We start from the raw sequence: 20,668 nt of genomic DNA, 5'->3' as shown, positions 1-20,668 counted from the left end.
AGAGATGGTGGGAAGGAGAGAGGGAAGAGGGAAGGAGAGAGTGAGGGAAAAGGGAGGAAGAGTGGAAAGGACAGAGGAAGGGGGGAGGGCGGGAAGGACAGAGAGATGCTCAGTTTCTTTTCAGGGAGAAGAGAGATATTCCATCCCACCCCGATTCTGCCAACTCACTGGTTAAATACTGCTTTTTAACTGTTGAGTATTAAACCCTAATATCCTTGGTACCAGGACAAACCCCAGCTGCTCCCCATGAGCTTCTTCAGACAGACTCTCAGTGGAAAAGAAAGGAGTGCTTGGAACGTCCCTCCTGGATTCACAGAATCTGCTCTCCCACCCATCAGTTATGTCGCTCCTCACAAGATGCTATCCTCTATGTGACCCTGACAGCGTTTGTTATGTGAGGACCACTAACAAAGAAGATCTAATTAACCATAGAGGAAGACAATGGCTGGGATTAGAGGTTTTAAAGTTAGACCCTAGTTCAAATTCCAGCTCTGCCCTAACTAAATGTGAACTTGGGCAACCTTTTTCTCCCTCTTGAACCTCACCTGTGTAATCAGAATAATAATAGAAATAAATCCATAGGTTTAGGTAAACAATCTATTAGAAGCCCCTCCACATAAACTGCTCAGTAACAGTGCCTACTACCATTATTGGCGCTCTTTGATAATTGTGAACAAAGGGCAGCCTTGTGAGGAAAACTAAGATCCCCTTACCTACCACTGAACTCTAAACTCACAAGCACATCAGTTTAGAGCACTGTCATAACTTTGAAAGCAGCATTCTCCAAGGGATTGTAAACACAACTGCATTTTTTTTACTTTACCTGAAAGTGAAGAAAGAGATAGGAAGATGAGGTTGAAGGCAAGTGCCTTCCTAGGAACATGAGTCCATTGACACAAAACAAGTAACTTCAATCGACTCTGTTATGTGTCGTTCTACCGCAAAGTCATTGTCTTTCGTTACATTTTCACCTCTATTTTTTCTTATATTCTTTTCCTACATTCAGTATTCATAGATACACCCCATAGCATTTTTCAATTCATTCAATTTTTGATGTTCTATGCATAGATACACTTGCATGAGGAATTTACTTGGCAAAATCCCCCCAAGAATAAACAAAATTTTCTCTTTCAAAGGTCCCTTTTTGTGCTTAATGAGTTTGACTTTTATTATTCACAATTTTGTTACACATACTGTTCTGGTTTGCTAGCTGCCGGAATGCAACACACCAGAGACAGATTGGCTTTTAATAAAAGGGGATTTATTTTGTTGGTTCTTCAGAGGAAAGGCAGCTAACTTTCCACTGAGGTTCTTTCTTACGTCGAAGGCACAGGATGGTCTCGCTGGTCTTCTCTCCAGGCCCTTGGGTTCCAACACTTTCCCCAGGGTGATTTCTTTCTCCATCTCCAAAGGCCTGGGCTGAGCTGCAAGTGCTGAGATGAGGAATGCCGAGCTGCTTAGCTGTACTACATTGCGTTCTCTCATTTAAGCACCAGCCAATTAAGTCAGACGTCACTCATTGCAGCAGACATGCCTCTTAGCTGACTGCAGATGTAATTAGCAACAGATGAGGTTCACGTACCATTGGCTTATGTCCGCAGCAACAAGACTAGGTATGCTCACCTGGCCAAGTTGACAACTGAATCTAACACACATGCTCAAAAAATGCAAATCTAGATCTAACAAATTATTTATGGCTTTTCCTCTTCACATGTAAACATTTTCACTTTTGTTCTTTAATTTAAAAGGCCTAATGTGTACTCTATGTCATTATTATTATCATGAAAATTGTCTCCTATCATAGGGGTCAGATTAAGTAAATGATAGCACAAATGACAGTTATGAGGAGGTTGCAATAACATGGAAGTACTTGTTATAACTACACAAGGTCACAGGTTAACTCACACTACACCTCAGATACAGAAGAGGGGTGGGGGGGCTCCATTTTTTAAAAGCAAAATAGTCATTTTAAACTCCCTGTGAGCCCATTCTCTAGTGGATGGTGACAGGGTAGGACAAGGGTTGGAATTTATTTTAGTCCAATTCAGTTTTAAAACTTCATTGGATCCATAATTCAGACAATCACTTCGGGTAACTCAGTTTCCTTGGAATACATGATCAAACTCAAAGAGCCTCACCCCTTCCTTTCTCTTCTCAAGATGGTCCTTAGATTTATGGGAGTGGGGTATCTTTCTCCTGGGCTCACCACATCCTTTGGAGAATTCCTAATTCATATTCCCTTCACGCTGAGATCTCTTGATTGTGATCCCAAGCATCTGCTGTCCACTAATATTCTCAGAGACTCCAATTTCCTGACTGCGGCGTATAGGAACTGGAAAGACTGCCTTCAGTGATGTTAGGGGGAAAAGAAATGTTGCTCAGCCTCCTCAAGCTACGTCTCTCTCCTCTGCCTTCTTCCCGCCAAGTACCGGGATTGGGATACGATTTTCCCTCCTTACTGTAGTGAAAGCCTCCTTCCCTTTTCCCCCAAAGTTGTAACAAATAGAATGTTGGAAGAAAGAAAAGTCTGCTGATAAGAGAACATTTATCAGAGGATATCCCCCAAATATTATACCCATTTTATAATTTAAAGAGGAAAAAAGCAAGATGAAAAATGTTTATACACTCCTATCAGAACTTAAATAAAATATATATAAAAACATCTGGAATTATATACATCAAATGTTTATATACATTTTATCTTTTAATTATATGAACAAAAATTTTTCAGCATCCACAGCTCAAAACTTGACTTGAAAACTAATTGCATTTTTTGCAAGAGGAACTTATCACTCCTCTCTTCCTTCAGCTCCATTCAATCCTCCCTAAGAAACTGGAAGGCAAAACTCAGGGGGGCTATAGAAAGCATATTTCTTCCAACTTCTAATAGAAGGCACCTGCAAAAACATGCTGTCCATTTTCACATGTCCTAAAAATTCTAAAATTAAAACAGTATAAAGTGGTAGTTGCTAGTAATGTTGATAAGCCCAGGAAACAGAATATCATGTTTTTGCTTTCTTTTGTAGACCACCAGATTACTCTAAAAATAAAGGTTACAAAATCGGCACTAAAAAGTTCCAACATCAGGAAAATAACAAAGTCAAATCATACTTATACTTTTATATGTTGGTTTTAATTATTGATTTTGAGTTTTGGAGAAAACATTTCTGTGTCTAACTCTTATTTTAAATAAGAGTACTTTTATTTACCAGGCTATTTAATTTAGTTTTTTAACGGGAAAATGAGATATTTCCTGGTGGAAGGAGGACAGAGGCAGAAGGCTGGTGTTAACTGAAATGTACAGACAAATAATAAGATAGAATCAGTTTGTGTATTTTACAATATTCCCAACTTTTTCTTGTAAAAATATGCATGTGATTTTTCAAATCCATTTTCAAATGCATTTCAACAAGACTGAAATGTTCACAATCATTTTTACATTCCTGAGGGTGAATAATTTTATATTAATTCTTCTAAATATATTCTTTTGGTTTCAAATAAAAGCAGGCAAAGCAAAAATATGTAGAAAAATATGAAGAAAAATGGGTTTTTAATATTGAGCAATTTCAGAAACCCTAAAAGTTCATCCTCAGATACATGTTCTTTCCAATGTCCTGTACATCTTTTTTTAAATACTATTTCATTCAATCAATTCGTCTTACTGAAATAACTATATTTTGCAAAGGAAAATAACTTGCCTATAACTAATCTAAATGTAGCCTATATATAGTTTTTTTTTAATATAACTTTTAGGAAAAACCTTCTCCTAAAATAATCTATTTTCAAAAATTAAACATTATCATTGATGGTGAAATGGATAATTAGCCAATATCCATTTTACCTGAGATCTCTAGTGCTAGATGGAAAGAAATGCCCCAAAGCTTGCACTTGAAATTCAAGTTATCACAGCTGATTTACAATCAAGAAGGACATGGAGGAAATCACACCAAATACTAATCACAATTTCATGTAAACCAATATATAGTGGGAATAATGTGTGTCATTTTGATTTCCTGAAGCCCAGAAAATAGGAAAGCCAGAAAACATTCAGACTGTGGCCATAAAATGACTATAGAAAAAGATCTGATATTGACAGAATGCCTGGGACAAAACAAACACTGATTAAATCCTAAAGTACTGAATAGAATTAGGGATCATTCATCAAAGAAATTTTACACTGAATTAAAGAAGTGATACTTTTCACAGCAGGAAGTAAATTTGAAAAACATCTTACTTCATGGCAGGAATGGCAAACGTTAAGTAAGATTATTAGTGTGTGTTGTTGAGAGAGATTGTTATGATCGCCATGCGGAGAGTCAGATGACACGTTCCCATGAGGAAGTCTATTGTAATAGACTGATGATGGCTGCTGTGATTGTTGAAAAGGCACATGGTAACATTCATTCACAGACTAATTGCCACCCCTGACCATGATGATTGAGACTGAGACTCTAAATAAGCTTAAGAAGATGAAATGCATTCCTACTAAGTATAAAGCTAAGACTATGTGGGGGGCATCTCTATCCTTTCCAAGAACATATCCTAAAGGGCATGCATAGTCTCTTAGACACTCCCCTAGTTCCACCAGTAGAGGGAATATTGGAATGAACCATTGATGTGATTTTGGCTGGCACTTCTTAAGTTCTTAAAATGACTTCTTTTCCAGGTAACCAGGAAAAGAAATTCTGAATTACTGACTGTAGGATATGAATGACTTAATCATCACAGTTGGGAAGGAAATTAAAAACTGAAAATGTACAAATTATTTAATCTATCTCAATAATGATGATTTGCGTTCTCAAAGAAAACTGTATCTACTCTGTCAACATCCTGAAAACATAACCAGGTATCTCCACTGGTCATCAGAATCAGAAGACACTTATAGGGCAAGGGGGAAAAGTAAGCTTGTATTGTGTGTATTATGTGACATGACCAATTCATATGTCTGCCTACTGTTTAATAACTTCATTGAATACCTCCTCAAATTAAGTTTTGGGCATTTATACCCAAACTGGCATCAATATAATCTAGTTCTGTGAATTTTCAATGTGCTACTTAATGAAAAATGAATTCTTCAGTATCCCTTTCAAATGTTATACCTTATAAAATATATTTGCTGCAAAAACTTAATTTTAATAAAATATAAGCTCCATATTCATAGATTTATAATAAAATGGGCCTAAGTTTTAGTAGATATCCTCTGGTTTGCTTAAAGGATTAAGATAAATGATTTAAAGCATGAAAAAGTTAATGCTTGTCAAAAGATAGCAAAATATTAAGCACTGACAGAAACAGTTAAACCTTTAGCTTCAAAAATAAAAACAATAAAATGTTTCTTAATAATAGCCACTAGCTTTTGGGAAGTAGTGTTTCTGCCCCCCTGGCAACTAACCATTGAAAATTCATGCATGTTGGCCTCACAAATGTATGGCTTTTGCTCCTATTCCCACCTTAATCCTCCCAAAGAGTAAAAAGCTATGGCATGGGAGAGGGACTCTGAATTAGGATATGGTAACAAGATGCCACAGAGCTGAGAATGGTGTAAGAGATAACTGACCCAGCTCCATATCCCTGGAACTTGTCCACCAAAAGCACATGAAAAAAAGTCCTGTCAAGAGAGAAAATAAAAAGCTACCACCTCTACATAATATGCACCCTTACCCCTCCAACCACTTACATTTCAGCTGTGCTCTAACTTGTATAGGGAATGTAGTTTTTTATGGGTAAAGAGAAGTAGGTAAATACTGTTATCTCCCAGGGGAGGGCCTTCTTCTGGGGCAGGTGTGTCTTTGGACCACACATCCGTTGGATTGGACCTTTCCAACTAGCCAGAAGAGCTGGTGAGTTAGGAGACCCTGAGTCTCCCTCCAATCTCAAAAGATTTACAAGATCACGGTAGGTTTCAGAAAGGCGCATGGAGCTGGCTATACTGATCAAATGACTTGAAGACTTAGGAAGGACTCTTTTTTTGTGTCTCCAGTCTTTCCATCTTGTATCTTCTCACAAATAGGACTGGTAAGAATCTAGGGGGAAAGGCAGGCAAGATTTAGTTTGCCTCTAATTTAGGCAAAATGAGTAGTTACGGCTCACACACAGTCCTGCCAGTTACCTAGGATCCCATAGGAGTCCGAGCCAAAGCTCAGGGGAGGTTCTATCACCTTTTGTGTTCCTTATGTCTTCCTACATCCCCTTAGCACATGGCTTCCAGCCTTGGTGACTGGACGGAGTTTCATGATTCCAAACTCCTTCAGCGTGTTCCATCTAAGACATGGCCAACATACGTGACATTCACAACTTTTGTTTATACTACCCTGTAATTTTTGTTATTTGTGTATTTGTAGCTCTGTAATTAAAAACACAAGATGCAAGAGGATGTTCAACATAGAAAGCATTTATTATTTGTATTTCCAGTACATCAGTAATTGAGGAATGTATTATATACATTTTTAATGCAAGAAGGAAAAATTGAAACTACATGAATTTCAGAAGTTAAAGGAAAAGGGCCACTCAGTAAACTTATGTAGGTTTTAAAGGTGAGATTCTGCATCAGTACAAATTAAGAAAAAGATTTTCCTTTTGAATGTTCATTAATTTTTCCTGATTATCTCTTGAAAAACTTCTGAGACAATTAAACTTACTTCATATATTAGGTTAGTGATGCATAGGGAAAAATACATCAGCTTGAATTGACCTTGATTGTATAAAAAAAACATGGTCTTGTTATGGGCAAGCTCTAACTCTGACAGTATTTCTAGTTTACCCTTTCATGAGGTTTTTGCGCAAAATGTCTACCTAATACTGGCTGTCTCCAGTATAATGATGCCATTTCTATATGCTAAGAATTTATTCACCAGGTCTATCTTGATCCAAGTTTTAATAGCTACAGATTCTGCTCTTATATTGTACATTATTCATTCTAAAAAATTAGCAAAGATCTAGAAGTATTTTGTCATCTAAAATTTAAAAATGATTTTCAACCAGGAGGTTGCAGATCTTCATGGCACACCTCCTTTCTTTCTCTTCCACCACTGCTCTCTTTCCTGAGTTACTACAACTGCTCCACCTGACTTGTCCTTATTCTCCATTCTAGATATCTCTTGCCTCTCTCATCGGTTTATCTTCTGGTTAAAATTAACTCTCTCAATAGTTATTACTACTGGTAAATGATAGAGAAAACCAGTCATACCTTCTGAAGAGGTGGACGGACGAGGGGCAATCCTTTATGAATCTTCAGCGGTTACAAAAAAAGTTTGCTTGTTTTGTTTCTTTTTGCTTCATATGTTTAGAACAAAGGAATCTATAGTTCTTCCAAGATTTAGAACTAAATTACTAGACCTCTGGATCCCCTGTTCCTTCATCCGTAAATGAAGGTAGGTCTACCACTAACATCACATTGACTAACTGCTTCATTCAATAAATATTTACTCTGCTGATCCAAGTACTCTCAAGGTACTGTCAGTAAAGAAACCTAAGCCTACATATTGGGATCCCCTGAGAACCATAGTAATAACCTGTGAATAAAAATATATTTAAAGAAATATCCAATTAATGAAACTCTACAAACAATCCTCATTATTATTCTTGCCTGTGGTTTTCTATTTTCTATCTAAAGCGTTCACCAATACCACCTATTTTCCACTTAAGATGATCTTCTCTTGCCTACAAAACAAAATGGTTTCACTATGGTCTGGAAAGAATGGCCTACAAAAAGTCATTATAAGAAACAGAATGCAAGTAACAACAGTGTCCTTTGTGTAGGCTTGTGCTTCTGAAAACATTTTGTCCTTTTATTTTTAATATTTTATATGTACCCAACCATTCCAGAGCATACACTAAGGAAGGAACTGGCATTGAGCAAATGAAGCATTAATGATTAAGAGTAGATTAATTCTTAATACACAGTATATTGGCTCAAGCTTCTAATTTTGTTTTAATTAACATGACTGATTAAAATAGGAATTAATTTACTTTTGATTCCTATGGTTTACATCTAGCTTTTATGTGTTTAATTGTGAACACAGTAAAGCAGCTGCATCAACACTTTGAGAATGCTATTACTCTTAAAAGGTTAATGTGGTCCTAGATTTCTCCAGAAAACTGACCTCTATGTACATGCATCTATTTTATACAGGTTACTGAAAATAAACCTGAATTAGGGCAGTTCTCCTGGAAGCCAAAATTACCTCAGGAGATTATTCAAATAGGTAAATTCTAGGACAGCTGTGTGACACAATTAGAAACAAAATGACTTCAGATTAACTACAATTTTATTAATTATTAGAGTCAAAAACTAAAGAAGACTTGTAACAATATTCACTGTGATATATTTCTTATGAATTCTTAAAAATGTTAAGCTCTCTGAATACAATAATTTTAACCTTTTGGATAAGTTTTCCATCTAGTGCCAATTATCATATCTGGGAGGAACATAAACCATTTCTGAAAACAGTACTAAAGGAACAGATCAGTAAAAATCAGTTTGGATACTAAAGTTTCTTCAAGCACTTTACTCTTTACTAGTTAAGAAACAAAGTTTATTATCCACTAACCTATAGAATAAAAATACCAATTAAAAGAGAGAGATGAGAAAACAGAGAAGAGGTTGTTTATTTCAGTAACCAGACCTTCCATCACCAATCACAGAAATCAAATGTCCCAAGGGTGGGCGGATCTATGTAGGAATAACAGCCTTCCAAGATAATTACATTCATATTCTCAATTAAGAGCACAGACAGGACTATTTACTTTCTTCAACAAAAAACAATCATTTGCACAGTATCATAATAAATAAATATTTCTGTACTGAGACACGTCTGAGAGAGGCAATTCTGAAACAGTGTCCATGGCTCACAAACACTAATCTAATCAGTTAGGAACTATTTTCCTAACTGAGGTATCTTTTCTAGGAAAAAAAAAAAAAAATCACTGGAAATTCATCTCAAAGGTTAGGATCTCTAAAAATCAGGAAAAAAAAGTGCAGAGAATAATTTTATTTTCTAATTTTATTCTAAATACAAACAAGGCTTCTTAGGATTATGTCAACATTACTACTCCTTGAAGTATTTTTGTCTCCAAATTTCTAATATGAAAGTCATAAATAGTAGACTAGAAACTGCTGACATTTGATCAAAATTAACAGCACACAAAGAAAACCTTCTTTAAAATTACTAATTATGTGAAACAAGAATAACTAAGTACAGTGTCTTCTGAATTACAATGCTTATAAAACAACTCTACAGTTACCAAAATCTCAAAGGCCAAAAAAGACAGTAGGAATTATAAAAAAAAAAAATGTATGAAGCAGAACACTAGCTTAAATCAAATGAAACAACTTGGACAAGAGTCTGACACAAAGAGTGCAAATGAGATGATGTTTAAAATATTTAAATTCAGTCCAGTTAAGCCACAGTGCCACTTAAAATCTATTTCCTTTAAAGATAACAATTCAAATTATCTGAATTTCCTTTATTTGTTCATGCGATATAAAAAGAACATTCTTATAGCAAACAGAGTTGCTAAGAAAGGAAAAAACACATCTGTGCAGTATAATATGAGTACCTCTTTTATTACAGAATACATCAAAGTAACTGATGCCTTTTCAAGAACTCTAGAATTTAGGGAGAATTGTTTCTTTGAAACTAAGACATAGTATGATGGAGGGAAAAAAATCAAAGTTTCCACAAATTTCTGAAAAAGTGAGTAGAGAAAATAGGCAGCATCACAGGCCAAAACATGAGTGCGCTGGTCATTTTAAGTGCCTTAATTCTTATAAGAATTATAAGGTTTCATTATCCCAGTTATATGGTACTGTGCCATCTTTAAAAGGCAAGTGTTTTGAATTGTTTTTTTTTTTTTTTAATTTCTCTTTTCCCAGAGAACAACTATGATGCATTTAAGGTAGATGGTTGGCAAAGGACGAGAAATGTCAGAATTTGTCCAAGTGTAAGAAGTATTAGCATGAGAGGTTTAAAGCTAGATACAGGAAAATAATTTTTAGGTCCCAAATTTGCTACCATAGTTAACCTTAAGCAAATTAACAAAACCCATGATTAATAAAATCTGTTCACTTTAAATAAGTAACTCTAACATGATCATGGAGTGATTAAATCTCTGGGCCACATACCCTGGTACCCTGGAAGGGCCCCCAACTATCAGATTAGCTGCAATGTTTACTTTAATAGATTCTGCAGCATGGCAGTTGCATATGTGGGTCTAGCCTGCCTGCTCTCAATTGCACTCTGAAGGTACTGGATGCCACCGCAGCGTTCCCAAATTTCTTCAAACTGTCTTGGCAAAATCTCAGCACCACGCTTTCGGGTTAGGCCTGTCTCTTCCAGATTCAGCTCACACATCTCCATGTCATCCTTACCTGCATAACGAGACATGAGAAAATTACCATAGCTCTATACAGAAAAACTACTCTTGAAATATTTACCAATTCTCATAGATTTGAGATGCTCTTACTTTCTAAGTTTTAAGACTTTATTTCCTCCAAGAGTTAAATCTGCTTAATAAATCCACCAGAAACGAATTAAATTTGTCCCTCACAAGCACCCTTTTGAAACTTAACACCAAACAAGTTATCAAGGTTAATAAAAAATGCTACATTTCCTCAGCCACTACACACTAACTGGTATAAGTAAACACCAATGAAAAGATTTTCAGGACATAATTATATCCTTGTTTCAAGGATATAATTAATCCAAGCAACTTCACGTTATAAATCGGCTAATCCTCAATTAGCTGGAAATGTGATTTAACTGCAAAACTCCATCCCCTCCTCCCAGAATTTAATGAATTATTATAATTATGTTAGAATGTTTCATTCAGAGGGTTTATAATCCTTTTTGTTCTGTTCCATAAATTTTTCACGTGAATCATACACACCGGCCACAAGAAGGATGGGTGGCTTGTCAGGATGGAGTTCCATTTGCCGGGCAATCCATGCGCCATCGAAATGGGCATACCACCAGCCTTTTTTCTTACTCTGAGGGTCTTTGTACTGGTCGGCAGGGCGGATGAATGGGATGCGAAAGAAGCGCTGCTTTCGGTTCATTTCAATCTCCTGCTGCCTGGCAGGAAGCTGAGCCGCTGCGTTCTGCTGAGCTATTATACAGAACAAGCAAAGTTATACCAGCAGCCCAGGGGATAAAGACATAAAGAAAATAGCCTTCAATCCTGAAATGCAAGAAAATGTCAAAAAAAAGAAGAAGAAGAGGAAGAGAGGTTCTTAGCAGTAAATTTAAAACAAAATGTAAATATTAATCCACCGCAAATGAACACCTTTGAGAGTGTGATTTCTTAGGATTTTCTTTCCCTAGAGATGATCTGTGGCATTACAAACACACACACATCACAAAAGCAACAGCAAAAAAAACCCTAATGGACTCCCACAAATGACTGCATCAATAACCTAAAGTAAATTTGCATAGTGGGAAGGCATACTATTATTATGTTAGATTTACATTCTTCCTCCAAAGAGTTCAAATGAAGGTTGCAGAATAACTTTTACTGGGCTATTTTATGACAAAACAAAATGGACAGTAATTTCACAAATCTGAAGTGATATAAATATTTGTCAATCACAATTTTCACAAAAATTGGAAGACAAAATTTTTCCCTTACCAATTAATTTTGAGATTTAAAATAGTCAAATAACATAAGTATTTTCTTAATATTAATGAGACAACTTAATGGGGAAAAAGCTGTAACAGTAAGCATGAACTTTCCTTCAAAGATACTTACTCTGAAATAAAATTTTTCTTGGAATAAAATCCACTGAAATAGGTAGTAAGTATATATTTGCTTCTCTTCACTAATAGAAAAGAAAAATCCCTGCTTTTCTGCTAGTATTGGGCATAGCATTCATATCAATGTTTTTACATTGCTCAATCTTCATTACTGAACAGTTGGGTTTTTATTCTATTTGCAAATGTAAATATTTCCCTGGGGGCAATGACTCACTATCTTGAACAGTATATTTGTATAAGTCTATTTAATATGCTTTTTACTCACAACTTTAAAAGTGGACCAACCGTTTGTTGCAGTTCAATTAAGAAGCCCACTGTGAAAAGCTAAGTATGTCAATTAAAAATTATATAATATATATGATATATAAGGCAAGAACAGCCACATAGCTCCTGTAAGAATTTCCAAATACTGAAAGGATGAAAATACTCATATTCTACTTTATACATCAAGAAATGGCAAAATCTTTATAGCAGATGATTTGAATTATTTGCAAACTAGAGAAAGCAAAGAGGAGTTAGCAAAGGTATATATGCCCATGAAAGAATGAAACAGAGGCCCAGTTTTGTTAGTGACTTAAAAAGTCCCATCACCTTTAACATATTAGTAGAGATGTGTTTATTCTTTTATTCCTGTTTCCTCAAAGCAACTTACAGATGAAAGATTCCATTACAAGTTTTAAAAATTACCTACTTTTCAGAAAATATGCTAACTCAAAACTGAGTTCTAAAAGGGTAAAACAAAGAAATCAAAACAAACCAAAATACCCTTCTGTCCATATTAAGTATTGAATTGGAATTCAATGGAATTAAGTTGCTAGGAAACTTAATATGATACTTATGATCACCCCTTAATTAGCCTACTTTTTTCCAGTACAACTTAAAGATATATAGAAAATACCAACTTCCTATAAATTAAATATATTGAGTAAAATTAAGACATCAAATAGAAAATCTTTATGGCTTTTATTCTAATATGAGAGCTAAAATTTTGTTGGGGAAACCTGGAAACTAACATCCACCTGGAAAAGTATACAAAGATAGAGTTAAAAACCTTGAAACTAATCTTTTAAACAAGTGTTTCTTTCATATCCAATTGAGTTGTTTTCAAAAGTAGGAAATAAGTTTCAAATGTAGTACCATAAATTACAAGAAACACAAGAAATCAGGTTCTACCAGTTGGTAAATGATTATTGCAATATATCCAAATCATTACTGCTCAACTGATTCTAGAAAAAATTTACTATACATTAAGGTGATTCAAAGCTTTTAAATTTTCAAAAAAATTGTATTGTGGGAAGGTATAAGATAATATAATAATCTCCTCTTTCCATTGGGAGGTATCATATATTAACTCTGTGCACATTATCATACAAAACTCAAATCTTTTTGAACAGAAATGCATATACATCAGTGTTTGAAAATACAGTGTTTGAAACCAGCCCCTAAAGTTAGTCTTTATTCTATAAAGATTGGCTGCTTTTATAAGAAAGTTTTGCTACAATAAGAAGAATGATGCATAAACGCTATCTTTTTTTAAAAGAAACTGATGATAAAACAATAAATTAAAATAATTTAGTTCTGCATATATAAATATTTTGAAGAGTTTTAATGTGATCCAATAAAACACCATCTCAAATTAAAATATATTGTAATACTGATGAATCAACATTAATATTCTATAATTCCACTTAAAATTGTAGCAAAACAATGTTTAATAGAAGTTAGTACTTTGTAAAGTATTTTTAACCCATCTTCCAGTTAGCTCATGAGTAACCACCCTTTAACTTACGTGAATTGTTCAAAAATGGTGCAAAATCTGTGAACAGATATTTTATGTTGAAGAAAAGACAAAAATGCCAAACTGTTAAATGAGCACATTCTTCTAATTTATAAAGCTTTCCTATGAATTGGCATGGTGACTAACAAGTAGATATCAATCTATAAGCCAAATAGTCTCATAATTAACTTCAAGAAGGCTTTGCTTTCAATTTTTTTAAAAAAAAACTATTTTGATTCATTATTATTTGAGAAATTCTGCTAGATGCACATATGAATAGGACCAAAGTCTTAAAATCATATTTCAATTGAAGTTTTGGAACACAGTGATATCCCAAATAAAAAGCCAACACACTGACTTTTAAAAAACTGGCATTATCGTAACTTTTAAGCATTACTAGAATTTTCATAGGAAATAAGAGAATCAATTCCAAATTCATTGGAAAATGATATTCTTTAGAAGGAAAAAGAGCCTTGCTATTTTTTCATACACTCAGTATACTTTAACTTCTTCAAATGTCTAAATCTTCAAGGTGTCGTTTTTATTTTGGGAACTATAAAATAAAACATTTTAAAATCATTGTTTTAAGAAATCAAAAATTATAAATCTTCACTGATAATCTGTCATCTCACCAAAAATTATTCCTGAAAAATCTGTTTCTGCAGTAAATAAAGAGAGCACACTCATCTAGTAGATCACACAGGAAGGAGGTCAGAGGCTCCTTAGTCATTATTACAAGAATTTACCATGATTTGTCAATGTATTACTCTTAAGATCAACAATACCAAATTGGATTTGTCAATAAGTTGTCACTATTTTATTTTCTCAAAGATAATGAATGCTAACCCTTCTAAATATTAGACTCTACAACAGTCTCTTTTAGATGGTGATTGGCTGCCCTCCGAAGAAATCACTTTCGTATAAATTTTCTCAACTGATCTTTTAAGCATCTTGGTGCCCTTTACCTTTCCTTTCAGTTATACTTCTGTGACAAATGAATTTTATATAAGAAAAAATGGAGATAAAAATAATATAAGGACTTGTCGTAGTAATATTTCATCCTGAACTTGACCCATAATCAAATTCTATGAAAGCTAAATATATGTTGGTTGTATACAATAACATGTAGATTGTGTTCACATATAATTCCTAAAATTTTTTATATACCTGGATGGAACTGTCAGGAAATTTTCCTAATTTACTCTTCTGTCCTTTCAAATAGTACAATATGAATGGAAACAATATAGGAACCAGCAAGGTGAGCCATGTATTACTGTTTCTTTTTGAGGGAAGCTAGATGAGCAAGGTAGCAAAATTTCTTTTAAAAATATAAGAAATCTTTGTATATTCATTCAAAATTTGTATGCCAAAGATGACAAATTAATTTCTTTTTGTTGTAAGATATGGGTATCATTCAGATGTATAAATTTTGAAACATAATATTGAAGTTTGTTAACTAGGTTGAGATTAGAATATTACAACTAAAAATAATAATAGCCAATTGCCATTTTTTACTAAATAAACTGTGTTCAGAAACCTAGCACACAGACAATGAACAGGTAATGGAATATTTCCGTCATCTTCAATTCACAGAGACAAATTTTTGAGCTTTTAGAAAAGAGTGGTGGTCACAAGAAGACCCACGTTCGGAGGGTCGACTTGCCATTTCCTAGACCATGGAACGTGAGCTCTCACTGCCCTTCCATATTACTATATTACAATTGTTGAGACCCACTGGGCGATGACAGGTATTAATAACTCTCATGATTACTGATGTGTCCTTATCTCAATCTACTCTTTCCAGCAACTAAGAAACACCAAAATTCTACTATTTAATTGATTTTAAACAAATATTGCTCTTATTTACTTAGAAGGTGGTGAGGGAAGCAAAAAATAAGAACTAGTTTCCTAAATCAACTTGGGTCACGACTGCTAAAGCAAACTGTAAGGTGCTAGGAATACACCCTTGAAAAAAAGAAGGCATTAAATCTGCTGTTATGTTGACATTAGCCAGAATTAAATTAATAAATTGTGCCAGTTTAAAGTAGCAAGTCATATAAATGACATTCCAATTAAAGACTGAAATGACAACTTACAAATCAAGTTATTTTCAGTTAACATTAAAGCTAGTGCCTGGGTCCACTAGATCGTCTACACTGCTCTATTTTCCAATTTCAGGTATACCACTTTGCTTTTTGCATTGCAAAGTAACAAAATCCACTCTTAGGGTCATAGCCAAAAAATCAAACCTCTGGACTGAACCAATGTGATATTTCTCACTCTCACATTTTCACAGTATCTTAAGATACTGTTTTCAGCAGACATTCTTTTTTTAAAACAAAGAAATTAAAATGTTAATGGAGAACACATGAACCTATTCCTTTCTTATTCCAGTCTACAATCCTGTTCTCAGAGGAGCAGGAAGGTATTTATACCTACCAATGAAAAGACAACAATATTTCAGTGTTATAGGGAAACACCCCTGAGCAAGATTTTTTAAAAATAAGGAAAAAAATTTAAAACAAGATCTATTTTCAAAAATATCAAAATATTTATTTTCATATGGAAAACTCACTTCATATATAAACTAAAAGATTAATCTCTATATTTCCACATGTAATCTTCATATATGTGTTTATGATAAAAATATGTATTACAACACTACTGCACAACCTCCATATAAACAAGAAAATCCTTACGTCCAAAATTCATTGTAACGTATAAATTCATTATTTCTATGTATAGGATTCTAGGAACATATTCAAAAGAAAAACGCTTATGAAAGATAGGCTATCACAGTTCTATAGTAAAAGAGAATTTATACTGGATATTTTATGCAAACGCCTTACTAAGTTACACGCACTTATATACATATACTTTGGAACATTCAAAAGTACAGATTTGTTTTTACCATAGTCAGTAACAGACTTTGGAGCACGTTGCTCTGCTTCTGTATTTCTCTTCTTGTTCTTGGATTTCCAAGCATGGTACACTTTTAGTCTCCTATGAAATTCTTCTCTGCAAGCTGCCAGGAGCTCAATGTCTATCAATTACACAGAAAGAAGCCAAAAAGAAAAAACAAACAAAAATCAACAATATAATTTAACAATAATTCTGTGACAATTTTCACTTTTATGTTACTAGTACAAAACCAAAGGTAAGCTAATTGTCGATAAAAAGCATTTTGTGGTAATATTATTTTTATACATATGAAGTATTTTCTTATGCAATATTACTTTCTTATATAATTTGTCCACCAAAATACCACAGTCTGAATAGGTCTTTCACAGATGAGGAAACTGAATCAAAGATTAAGTGACTTGTACAAGGCCACAAGGCACTGGCAACAGAATAAAAAATCACTCTGCTTAAATACAAGTGAGATCTACATGGAGCACATTTTGCATTTCATCTATAATTAAACTGACACACTAAGTATAAGAGTGTAAGAGGAGCTAAGACTATAGTGAGGAATTCTGTACAACTATGATACTTTAGTTCCTAATAGGATTGTCCTGAATTCACTGTGATTTAAACAAGAAAAGAACGAGGTGGGATCCTCTGGATACAGCACATTTCATTCCAATTGCTCCGTTGGAAGAAAAATAGCTTTAGAAAGAAAGGACTGAGAGTGCCATTGGAAATATCTAGCACTGGTGGACCAAAAATCAGAAAGGTTTCCAGTTAACTGCTATGAATAACATTAGAAGGGTCAATTATTGATATCTTAAACCCGAACCATAAGTTTTTTACTCTTTCTCTCTGACCTAGGAAAGAGATAGGCAAAAACCATCTAATTTAATAAGCATGTCTTTCTTTTAGTATTGTGAATAAACTAGGTCTTCATTTCAAGAGACTGGCTGACTCTAATTTATACTACAAAATAAGAAATCCTCACTCCTGATGTAGGTATTTACTTTATTGCCTATCATCTATGGAGACTTCCCATTTTTAATTCTCTCCATACACTTACCGCAAGAAGTATTGATGGTATCGCGTAACTCTGCATATTTCCATTTACTAAGATCATGTTTCTTGGTACCAGCAGCTGCCTTGGTAGCTTGTACAGCAGGACCTCTGCAATTATTATATATTTTGCAAATTTAAAATAAAAATGCAAATGAAACACTGACTACAGAGGCAACAAAGTGAGTATATATTTGAGAACTAGAAAAACAATTACTAGAAAAACATATAATCATTTTGGTGTCTTTGTCAGGTAAGACTCAAGAATGGTATACTAAAAGGAAGCCAAATGTAAATTAAAATTTCCAGCATGCCATTTAACAGGCATTCAGCCTTCAAATGAGAGCTTTTGATTCCTATATGCTAGCACCATGGACTTCCTCCAGACTTCAGTTTAAATATTCTTAGTGATATGAACATCTGAAGTTAAAAGTTACTGTTAGACGTATTTCTTAAAATCAAAAAAGAAATCTACAGCATGCCTGAAAGATCATTAGAAGCATGTTAATGGTTTATGAGCCAATTGGTTGTACAGCATAACCACCTAAAGAGGTCAATGAAAGCCACAGATGGCCAAGCTCCATCCGTACCTACTGTCTGGGCATCTGGATGTTTGCAGGGTCCACAGGTGAGTGGCCAAAATGTGACCCACTGCATAGGAGTCATCAAAGATAAGCTAAAAGAGCTACTAGGAATGTGAAACTCCTGTGACTCTTTAGCTTCACAGTTAAAGACCACTTAGAAAAATTCTAAAAGCAGAGAAAACTATGCCCTCACATTTAGTGAGAATTGATATGGTGACAGTAAATTACAAGGAGAGATTGGAGGTCATGCAGAAGGAAAGGGCACAAGTATGCCCCATTTACTAGCAACAGATGTACGAGGAAATATGAAAGACAGATCAAAGCACTCAATAAAGTGATCAACTACTCCATAAAAGTGCTACTCAGTGATTAAGACTCATTTTTATATATATAATTTAAATTCATTATTCAGCATATCTTGAAAGAATTTATTTTCTGTAATACTGAATGCTATTTTTTTCAGCAAGAGTACACTTGCACATAGCAAATACTCAAAAGAATAAGTGCAAGTAGGTTTTTTGGCTCAAAGTTAACATTTAAACATCACATTTCAAGACATGAAAAGGTGGTGACACAAATACGAAAAGAACTAAATATTAAAGAATAAAATACTGTTTCTTAGTTTTCACATGAAAAATTTTCTGTATCATATACTTTGTTGGTAAATATTTCCTCTTAAAAACGGATGGTCAAGATAAAATATAAAATATAAATTCATTTACATATATTTTTCATCATTTTACATTTTGAAATAAAACAGCAATCCTGACAGTTAAGACAGGTATTTAATGAAACTGTTGCTGAAAAATGATATTTGCGAATGTCCTTCTTGAAGTAAAGAAAAGTATTCTTTTAATGTTAAAGCCTGACTGAAATAAATGAGATTTTGCCTTTTTGAAAGGACTATTAAAGGTTTCATTTTAGAGTATTAAAAAATAGCATACTTCAACCCATATACTTAAAAATTATCAGACATTGTGATTATCAGTCACAAGTGAGACTGGTTAAAGAATGATGTATGACCATTATTTCTTCCTCCATTTTCATGATTAAAATCTTAAGTGTATGGCAGAATCTATACTTTTCATAAGCTGTTTGGCAATTTCCCATGTTGCTTTTGGTTTTTAATTGCTTTGCTCAAAACAGCCAGCCAAATTAACAATAAATATGCTTTTAACATTTACGCACATATTCTTTCTTTTCTGCATCCCAAAACCACCATTCAATAAACGAACACAAAATCTTTTTTTTCTAGCACTTCCAGGAGTCTAAGCGCAGCTAAAAAGTATGTTTTTGTTTGTTTTATTTTGAATGAAGAGTGAAATTACCTAATAAACAGTTTATAGATTGTCGGAAGATACATAAAATACATTTCAATACTAACACTGACAAAAACAATCAAGTCAAATTATTACTTAAAATGTGTAATTATTTTTTATATCATTAACTTTCAAACAAAACACACTCCTAAAAAGCATAGTCTGTATCCTGTGAAGTACATGATTGCAATGCATTTAAATACTTTTTCATTTCATCTCTGGAATTATTAAAATAGTAAAAGGTACAATTTACCGATTATGCAGGCTAATTATAAAAGTAATTATGTAAGCAATACAGTAAATACAGTAGCAAAATTAACTTTAAAATATATTAATTCAACACTTTAATTTTATAACTGTTAAATTGTCAATTAAAATATTATTGATTTTGGGTGCATGGGTGGTTCAGTGGTAGAATGCTCGCCTTCAAGGCATGAGGCCTGGGTTCTATTCCCAGACCATGTACCCCCCATAATATTCACATTATTGATTCATACCCACTTATAAAGGTGATGGACAAGATCCTGCTGGGAAGTTACATTCTTTGGTAGCTCAATTTTTCACCAGTGTTTTTCAACCAAGTGCTACGGAGCAGAATTTCTCTGGAGCCCATCCTTCCTCTATGCTTCCCCTACTTTACCTACTCAGGCATAGTGGTTCCCACTCACGTGGGAGAGGAATGGAGGGGAAGTTTCAGCATATTCATTTTGTCACATGTGGGGACTGAGCAGGTTGAGGGCCAGCAATAAGCAGAGCATTACCACCACCAAGGAACTGTTCTATCCAAAATACCACAGTCTCACCCATGAGACCACTGATCCAGAGGAACACAGTTTCATATTGCTTTCTTTATTTGGGTGGGATGAGGGAGAAGTGGCATTTCTCCCACAGGAAATTTACATGTAAAGAGTAGGCTATCATACAACAGGTTCCGGTCCAAATAAACAAAAATAATCTCAAAATATGATTCTGAGAGGCCCGTTTATTCCCCAAATTACACTGCACTAACCTATTCAGAAATTCTGACATTTCTCTGGCCATTTGTTCCCTATAAAAAAAAATTACAATACATCATGGTTATATATTTTAAAAACTAAATTACTTCAAAGAGCTAAACATATAAGTGACATTTTGAAATAGGATTATTGATTCATTAACTATTCACAACTACATTCTCTGGAAAAGTGTATACTTTTCAATAAGTCTAACCATAAAATATAGCAAAATTAGTTTAAATCCAGTTAAAAGTTATTTAAATATATCTCCATTTTA

At 34.0% G+C, this 20,668-nt stretch overlaps 2 protein-coding genes across 10 annotated transcripts in view; one reads left to right on the top strand and one right to left on the bottom strand.

The window, feature by feature from the left end:
- The window catches only part of IMPG1 (interphotoreceptor matrix proteoglycan 1), a 145,608-nt gene extending 142,431 nt beyond the window's left edge, over positions 1-3,177 (top strand). The window contains exon 16 of the mRNA XM_077159437.1: positions 3,027-3,177. Coding sequence (XP_077015552.1) covers positions 3,027-3,177 — 151 coding nt within the window. The remainder of the gene's footprint in view (positions 1-3,026) is intronic.
- Positions 3,178-6,370: 3,193 nt separating this feature from the next.
- Positions 6,371-20,668, bottom strand: part of MYO6 (myosin VI) — a 169,069-nt gene continuing 154,771 nt past the window's right edge. For 5 of the 9 annotated variants that reach the window (XM_077162268.1, XM_077162271.1, XM_077162274.1 and 2 more), the window contains 6 exons: positions 20,406-20,444; positions 17,501-17,604; positions 16,439-16,570; positions 13,540-13,566; positions 10,888-11,106; positions 6,371-10,369 (listed from right to left, as the gene is read on the bottom strand). In XM_077162268.1, the coding sequence (XP_077018383.1) occupies positions 10,170-10,369; positions 10,888-11,106; positions 13,540-13,566; positions 16,439-16,570; positions 17,501-17,604; positions 20,406-20,444 (721 nt within the window). In that variant the 3' untranslated portion in view covers positions 6,371-10,169. The remainder of the gene's footprint in view (positions 10,370-10,887; positions 11,107-13,539; positions 13,567-16,438; positions 16,571-17,500; positions 17,605-20,405; positions 20,445-20,668) is intronic. The other 4 variants (XM_077162272.1, XM_077162273.1, XM_077162275.1 and 1 more) reach the window with 3 other exon arrangements.

The sequence above is a fragment of the Tamandua tetradactyla genome, chromosome 5 (assembly GCF_023851605.1).
Source record: "Tamandua tetradactyla isolate mTamTet1 chromosome 5, mTamTet1.pri, whole genome shotgun sequence".
Lineage (NCBI taxonomy): Eukaryota > Metazoa > Chordata > Mammalia > Pilosa > Myrmecophagidae > Tamandua > Tamandua tetradactyla.
Note: the sequence above shows the minus strand (reverse complement) of the source record. Positions and strands in the feature narration are given on the sequence as shown.